Source organism: Elaeis guineensis, chromosome 11 (genome assembly GCF_000442705.2).
Source record: "Elaeis guineensis isolate ETL-2024a chromosome 11, EG11, whole genome shotgun sequence".
NCBI classification, from domain to species: domain Eukaryota; kingdom Viridiplantae; phylum Streptophyta; class Magnoliopsida; order Arecales; family Arecaceae; genus Elaeis; species Elaeis guineensis.
This window is the reverse complement of record NC_026003.2, coordinates 108263583-108271722: the sequence shown is the minus strand read 5'-3', so window position 1 is coordinate 108271722 and position 8140 is coordinate 108263583. Positions and strand designations below refer to the sequence as shown.

The following is an 8140-nucleotide window of genomic DNA, read 5'->3' as shown; positions in this document are numbered from 1 at the left end:
TATAAAATACTGCTGATCTCCATCCCAGCGTCCGTTACCAGATCAATTGTCGGTGATGCATGCCCATGTCTTCCAAAATTTAAGGCTCGAAGGAATTATCTAATTCCATTCTTTATTTCCACCGTCAAATCGGTGGAGTTCGGTGGACCCCGCAACCTCATTATCTCGCTTGGTACTTGATATACTTCCGTGTGCCCTGTCCCAGTGTGGAAATCAAATCAACCTTAGACCGCGTGGTCCATCGTACCGTGAATCTGACGCAGTCCAAGATCAGAACGGCTAATAGATCGGACGGATGAGATCGCCCGACAAATTAATCTTGTGTACTCATTAATATTTTTATCACTGCCCGACTGACTTCATTCCGATTCCTGGACCTGTTGGACGTGTCAAGAGGACGTCAAGACCCGCCTATTACAAATCACAACCATCTGATTCCGATTAAACGGCCCGATCGGCTAGGCATAAACGGAATCGTTGGAGTGTTTCGGGGTTCGCAAGCACCAGGACGGGTGCCGCGGAACGGACGGGGGCTCAAGAAGCGGTCAACCCGCAATTCGCGATGGATTTACTCGCAAAGCCGGTGCCTTCTCCGTCGGGTTCCCGTCACCCCCGGTTCCCAAGTTCCCAATCTCTTTTTAAAGGCTCTCCCGAGCCCTTCCGATAATGATATCACGCCAAAAGGAAGGGTCTACGTTCTCCGCTGACGAACTCGCGACTCTCTTTCTTTTCCTCCTTTCTTTCGGTCTCTTGGCGTCTCTGCTTCGCTTTTCTCTTTTCTCTCCCGTGATCGTTGCAATGGTAATTCTGATCCCTTCTTTTCTTCTTGCTAAAATTCGTGTAAATTTTTTATGGAATCAATCGGAACCGTAGAATTGCTGTTTCTTGGATTCTGATGGGTTTTGCTTCGGATCGCAGAGAAAGGACGGCAATGGCGGGGCAAGGCAGGACAATCAGCGGCAGGGGAAGAAGAGGAGGCTGGGGTACGGCGCGTTGATGGCGTCGGAGCGCTGCATCTCCTGCACGACCTTCAACATTCTGGCGCCTATCTACAAAAGGCTCGATAAGGAGGTAGGGAGGCGTCAATAGGCGGTTTTGGATTGTCTCGTCGATGATTGCAACGATTTCTTTGTTATTTTTCGATGCCTTTTTGTTTGAATGAGAAAAAGGTGGCTTCTTTGATCTGATTTCGATTGGATTTCTTTGGTAACGTAGGATCAGAGCCGCAGGGAGAGCCAATATAGAGCATACTGGCTGAGCCGGAATGAAAGCATCATAGACCGGCTGTTGGGGGAGATGTCCTCCATAATTTGCCTCCAGTGGGTTGGAAGTTTTTGTTTTGATTCGATTTCAATGTGGGATTTTGTGTGAATCTAAAGAGTTTTTTTTTTTTTTTTTTGGTTTTGGATTGGTATAGGAGGTCTGGCTTGGGAACGAAGAACTCGTCGATATGTACGAGAGGAGGCTGGGCGATGCTGGTTATACCAGTCTGAAGCTTGCACGCACGAACAATCGTGGCGATGGTATGTTTCTTTTATTATCTTTGGTTCTTGAATTGCCCTTGTGATGACGTAGGTGAATTGTTTAACAAATTTGTTATTTATATTAATAATTGCTGATAAAGGATTACATATGTAGATCATGGAACTTATTGTGTTCTAAAAGTTCGATATCGATCCATATGTGTTCTTTTGAGATCCAACAATAAAGTTTTTTGCACTTTTTGTTGTTTCAAATTTGTATGTTTTGATGCTGATCAGTTTCCTGTTTGCATTGGATAGGATGGTCATATTTTTCTTCTTTTTAAAATATTCTATTCTTAGAAACCAGGTTAGCTTTGTGCGGTGAGTATGGTTTGGGACTTGGCATCTTTTAAATGAGGACCTTACATAATTATTTGTGGTCCATTTTCTTCATCCAGAAGTTCGATATTCAGATTTGTCAACAATGAGTATCATTTGCTAAATAATGATTCATAATTTTTATAATCTTTTTGTTGGCAGAAGAATGCATATGGCAAGGAGTCCTTAATATGGTACTCTTTAGATGCAATTTTCTATTCACTCTGCTTTTTTTCTTTTTTTTTCCACTCTTCCTACCTGATAATGTGCATGTAATTAATGTCATCTATTGGGAGCTTATCATGCTTAGTCTTGATTATTCATCAAGCCATAAATATGACTAGATGCTGCTTTGATGTTGTTTTCAGTTTTTTTTTTTTTTGAAAAAATAAAAGTATCTTTTCAAGTTACTAACGTGCCATCACCTGCACCAATGGACAAGAATTCATGCCAGTCAAACTTTATGGCAAATCATTAACATGTTAACATCTATGCTAGTTGTTCAGCACAAACGTTATGGTGATTGAAACATTTTGAAAATAAACTGTTTTATAATAATAATGACTAGTAACAGCAAATTCATCTACTTGTCTGCAGGCCTGCTTACTGCTGTGCATAGGGACTACTTTAGAATTCTAAACTATCAAGATTTGCTGTTTAATGATTTTGGAGATCGAGTAGCACAGCTAGTACATGTTGAATCAGTTGTTCCTTTCAATCAAAGTCAAAACAGCAGTGTTGGACAGCAGATTCTCATTGTAAATACACACTTGTTATTTCCTCATGACTCCAGCTTGTGTATACTTCGCTTGCAGCAGGTAAATTTATCTGCCTTCTTGCAAATATATTCTCCCTTGATTTTGCCTGCCTACTCTGTCAGCAATTTCTCACTGTTACCATTTCATTTTTATTGATAGGTATACAAGATCCTCCAGTCTATAGAATCTTATCAGAAAGAACATAAGCTTAGTCTTATGCCTATCATACTCTGCGGGTCCGTTTCTTTAGAACATACTCTCTTTTTTCCTCTTTTTTATTTGAATAAAATTGAATTTCTCAACCTCTTGTGTTCTTTACAGTGACTGGAATGGAAGTAAACGTGGACACGTTTACAAGTTTCTTAGGTCCCAGGGGTTTGTGTCATCTTATGATACTGCTCATCACTATACCGACAGTGATGCAGATGCCCACAAGGTGGTAACCTTTGGATTCATGTCAATTTATTGCTTAATCTTGTGGCCAACACATTTTCAAAGCTTGCACTTGGTTGATTTGCTTTTCTTGCTCCTGCAGTGGGTTAGCCACCGCAATCATCGTGGAAATATCTGCGGAGTCGATTTCATATGGCTGCTTAATCCCAATAAGCACAGGAAGCCCCTGAGAACAAGCTGGAATGAAGCTGTATTTGGAATTATTAAGGTGTGAGTTTTTTTCCTTTGCATCTGTTAAGCACTAGTGTCTTTTACCTTTTTCTGCTTGATTCAAATATGAATTAAGGCATATATTTTAGGTGTAACTGAGAATGAGTCATTGCAAAAGCTTTTATTTGGGAAATGATTTTGGTTAACATGAAGTGTCCTCTCTCATTTATGTATGTATGTCTAAGTATAACTAATGGTATACAAATATGATATTATGAAGCAATGCGTATGGATTTATTCTATTTTCCGTGAGTTGTAAAAGCCACTATATACCCTTGTTCAGCTTTAAAAGTTGTGTTCTCAGGATCCATTTAATGGTTGAATATTTTTTCTTTCAGTATCTTCTCAGAGCTGCTTCTCTTACGGAGAATAATGCATTTGCTTTCCTTAAAGTGGACAGCCCTGGTGATTATATTACCTACTCAGGTTTTTGTCAAGCACTCTGTCAGGTACCTATTTCCTATCAGAAGAGTTTGAAGTTTGAACCTCTTCATCCTTTATGAGAAAGTGGTTGCTAATACTTTTACATCAACAGTTAGGCTTAACCAGCCATCCTCATGGCTTAAATCCCCAAGACAGAGAAGATTTGTGGATTCAAGCTGACATTGATGGAAATGGTGTTGTGGACTATGAAGAATTTCTGGTATGCTACCAATCCAAGATTTCCATTTCATACTCAAGCAACTACTTGACATGTCCTAAACCAATACCTTTGATCATTTTTTGACAATGCATTCCTTAACTGAGCAAGAAGTTCTTGAAGACCTATGTTGGTTATGTGCAGCTTCAGAAAAACACATTTGTTCTTCGAAATTTTTTGCTGCCTCTAAACAATTGCTTCCTGATGTTTTGCAGCTAGGTATCTGGAATCCTAAATGGCCGGAGCAACACGAGAACTTTGAAAAGTGGACTGATGTCAGACTGAAAACAGGTGCCAAGAAGCTGCAGGCTTTTGGTTTCAATGTGAAGAATGCAGTTCTCTTCCCACCAGAAGTCGAGAAAGGAATGTGGCCGGAGGACTACTCTCTATCCGATCATGCACCACTGACCGTCGTGTTTTCTCCTGTGAGGATGCCTTGTTTCCAGATAATACGCTAATCGTCATGTTGCTGATTTATGTAAAGTTTTTAGAGGAAGAGATATAGATAAAGCTTATAGAGGAGGGTAGATATACTGATAGCTTAAGCCGGAGATACAACAAAGCAGTATAAGATAAAACGTTGACATGTAAATTGTATGATATCTTTGCTCATCTTCAGTTTTTTCCAATGCTGAAATATAAACATGCTGTAGTTTGTGTCCTCGGATGTGAATATTTTTTGTTGCTATGATTGGAAAGATACATTGTATTGAAGATGGATCAAATTGTTGGAGTAGCTCATCTGGTATTTGACTTACATTTCTTTTTGTTTCCGGATCTGGCTTGTGACTCAGAAATGCTTTCTTCTTACTGATTCTTCACCAAGGTCCAAGGGACATTATTTTATTAAGTTAGGCATGATCCTTGTACAGAGTCGTGCAAGTCACGTTAAAATGATTTAAAACAAGGTGGCTGGCTCCCTGCTAAATGGAGACCATTGGTAACGTGTACCAAACGCATGGTCAATTGATTCAGCCCGAGTGGCTTTTGACGTATATAAAAGCGTCCATGCTTGGTCTCGCTCAAGGTGGCGACTAACGGGGGGAGAAGCTGATGACACATGATGTCATGTGTGTGTGTGTGTCTATATATATATTATAAATAGTATTAGAAGCATGTAAATTGGAGTCCGAATCCTCTATGGTATATCTTTAGCACCAGAGAGAGCTGTGCTGCCCCTTCTCTTGTTCTATTTGATTCAATCCATTCTTATCCAACACGAAATAAACCTGGAAGAGATTGAAGTGTAAAGTTGTTTAGCAATTACCGGGAACTTTTAGCATAGCTTGCCAAACCTGATGCTTGCAGAATCTGAAAGGCTGAGAGATGATGCCTTGTGAGTTTTGATAGATATAAAATTGGTTTGCCCCTTCTGAAGTCATAATTATGGAAGCTGTACAAGGTGAGAAAGAAGTTTAGAAAAGTAACTCATATGCTTTTCTACATGTTTAGCATTTTGCCTCCCATTAAGTAATAAGAAGAAGTTTTTTTTTTTTTTTAATTTGTATAAACTACGTAAATATATGAAACGACATGTATACTCTATATCCTTATAATTAATTTCTTATATATCTATTTTTATGAATATCTGAAATTGCATGGACACTGTTTGCATCTATCCCTTATAAATATTTTTTTTTTGGCATGTATCCTTGCAAAGAGTTATATTTTTATGTAAAAACACTTGTAAATTATTGTATTTTCAAGATTATACATGTAAGAATAAAAATTTATAGGGGTTACATGCAAAAAAAAAAAAAATTATAAGAGTATACACGTAACTAGTAAATTTTTTAGAGTATACACATCATTTTAGCTATTTATAGGACTATACATGTAAAAAAAAGTAATTATAAAGGTATACTTGTAAATAGTATATATACAAGAGTATACATGCAATTTTAGATATTTATAAGAGTATATACACAAAAAAAATCTTGGGAGAAAAGACAATTAGGATTGCCTAAAAACATAAATTATTGAATTATAAATAATTATAATTTGTTAGAGAGTTAGAGAGGGAGACCTATTCATGGTACAATTGCTCATCATCAAATATTTGAAGATACATCTATACAATACATTAAAGTTGAGTCCAGAAGCTCTCTAGCACAACAATTGTTACTTATCCATGGAAGACAAATGGTGTACATCCGTCGTACAGGAGAAAGAGGCAAAAAAAAAAAGGGGCATGCAGCCGTCGTATAGGGGAAAGGGGCAAAAAAAAAAAAAAAAGATGCTGTCCAAAGAAGGCTGACTCTCAGATTAGATAGGTCAGATATTTTTTGATGGTTGAGTGGATTTCTGTCTATTTTCCTGTTGTAAGAGGGATGCAGGTAGTGAATTGGACAATTCCAGCTTGATATCTTCCATGCCATTCCCTATCACAAGAGAAGTGCACGCAGAAAAAAAGGGATGGAGAAATGGGGCGGGAGACTGTATTTTCAGCAAGTTTAGTGTAGGGTTAAAAGGTCATTAAGGTTGAGTGTGGTATTGGTTTAAGGGTAGTGATGTGTCAGCGGTTGGATGGTGCGGATGTATAGGAGCAGGTAAAAAAAAAAGATGAGTATGATTATTGGGTGGATTTTTGTAGCATTTGCAAGGTGTGTTGTTTCTCCACCGGTGAAGGACATGGATCGGCAGAGGAAATATGGTCATATCAGTATGACCATGGATGGAGAGGGGGTGGTTAGTTTTCTATTTAAGCAAGGCTACCCTTGGATGTGGTCCTACATTATTTTTCGCTTGGGTTGGGATATTCTCATCAGACGTTGGGGGGGTTGCTGCTGGCTTTCCCATAGCCTTCCAACTCCCGTAGCACATCATTTGAGAAGGATCTATCATGTAGGTATGTGATGGTTCCTTCTTTTTTTGGGGGAGGGGGTGTTGTGGGCTCATGAACTATTTGGGGGATTGCTATCGGGTTTGCCACAGCTTGCTGTCATTCGAGATGCATCAATTTGGAGGAGATTTTGATCATTTGCGCCGCAGTAAGCTATTGTTAGACATGGAGGGTTGCTGCATATATTTTATGCAGCCATCCACTCTATTAGAGAGGGCATTATCTGTCCATGGATCAGATGTTGGGATGGGGGGCCTATCCATGGCCACAGAGGGTTGCTGTTCGTTTTGAACAGCCATCCGCTCCTGTTGAATAGGTCGCGGATCGTAGGAACACAGATTAGAATTTGGGTTAATGGGTTTTGGATTCAGGTTTGGTTCCACAGGTTTGGGGTCTTGGGTTAGGTGAATGTGTAATGGGATGAATCGGATTAGGATTAGGGATTGTGTCGGGCCAGGTCAGATCAAGTTAGGTTGGGTAGGGTGGAGTCAAGAATGGGATTGTAAGTTAGGGTTAGAGAACAGTTAATCAGGTTAGGAGATTGGGTCAGGTCAGGTCAGGATCAGGGTTGGGTTAGGGTAAGGAGGGGGGTTGATTGGGTTAAGGTTGGGGTAGACTGATCCGGTTTGGGTGGGGGTTAGGTCATGGTCAGGTTAATCGGACTGTAGGTTTTGGTTATTGGGTCAGGAGTAGGGAATTAGTTGGGTTAGGGTTAGGGTGAGTTAATCGGGTTAGGGTCAAAGTTAGGTTTAGAGCTAGGGTCCGGTCGAACCAGGTTGGGGTAGAGTCATTGTTGGGATCAAGTTTTGGGTTGGATTGGGGTCTTAGCCGAATAGTGAAAGGGGTTTAATCCAATTGGTGTTAGGGTTTGATGTTGGGAGGGTGGGGCCAGGATTGGTGATTGGGTCAGGTTAGGGTTGGCTTAGGGTTAGGGTCAGGAGGTCAGTTGATTAGGTTATGTTTTGAATTCAAAATGAGGAGGTTAGGGTTAAGGTTGGTTTCTGGATCAGTTAGGTTCAGGGTTAGGTCAACTAACTGGAACAGGATTAATTAAGTTTGTGTTCGGGTTGGGTGAGAGAGAGAGAGAGATAATAGATTGGGTTAGTATTTGGGCTAAGGTTTATGTTAGGTTTTGGATTAGGGATAAGCCTACAATTAGGGTTAGGATTAGTGTTAGTGTTGGGTCACGGTTAAGGTTTGGGTCATTCAGGATCACATCGAGTTTAGGGTTAGGGTTTTCCACTGCTGGGTGATCAGATCGGAGAAGATGATCGAAAATAGGAGAAAAAAAATGACCGATATCCATCTCCAGGATTAGGGTTAAAGGTAAAGCCTCAGAATAGGAACATATATCAGGGTTAGGATTAGTGTTTAGAAGTGAAGAGGCTCACAATGG

At 39.9% G+C, this 8140-nt stretch overlaps 1 protein-coding gene across 4 annotated transcripts; it reads left to right on the top strand.

The window, feature by feature from the left end:
- Window positions 1-601: 601 nt before the first annotated feature.
- Window positions 602-4563, top strand: LOC105054258 (uncharacterized calcium-binding protein At1g02270). 4 transcript variants are annotated; one of them, XM_010935746.4, is made up of 11 exons: window positions 602-801; window positions 919-1071; window positions 1216-1320; window positions 1418-1523; window positions 2439-2659; window positions 2759-2835; window positions 2921-3035; window positions 3135-3260; window positions 3601-3711; window positions 3798-3905; window positions 4118-4563. In XM_010935746.4, the coding sequence occupies exons 1-11, from the start codon at window positions 667-669 to the stop codon at window positions 4358-4360; spliced, it is 1500 nt and encodes a 499-aa protein (XP_010934048.2). In that variant the 5' UTR covers window positions 602-666; the 3' UTR covers window positions 4361-4563. The 4 variants fall into 4 exon arrangements, with proteins under 4 accessions (XP_010934048.2, XP_073101955.1, XP_029123046.1 ...); XM_073245854.1 differs by having other exon boundaries at window positions 1216-1323; window positions 1421-1523; XM_029267213.2 differs by having other exon boundaries at window positions 2921-3260.
- The last annotated feature ends 3577 nt before the right edge of the window (window positions 4564-8140 follow it).

What these genes read in the sequence shown, in the direction of transcription:
- LOC105054258 (XM_029267213.2), top strand. Translation starts at nt 667, where the DNA reads ATGATATCACGCCAAAAGGAAGGGTCTACGTTCTCCGCTGACGAACTC. An exon ending in CTCCCGTGATCGTTGCAATG is followed by an intron (nt 802 to 918) that starts GTAATTCTGATC and finishes TTCGGATCGCAG; the next exon opens with AGAAAGGACGGCAATGGCGG. An exon ending in TGGACTATGAAGAATTTCTG is followed by an intron (nt 3,906 to 4,117) that starts GTATGCTACCAA and finishes GATGTTTTGCAG; the next exon opens with CTAGGTATCTGGAATCCTAA.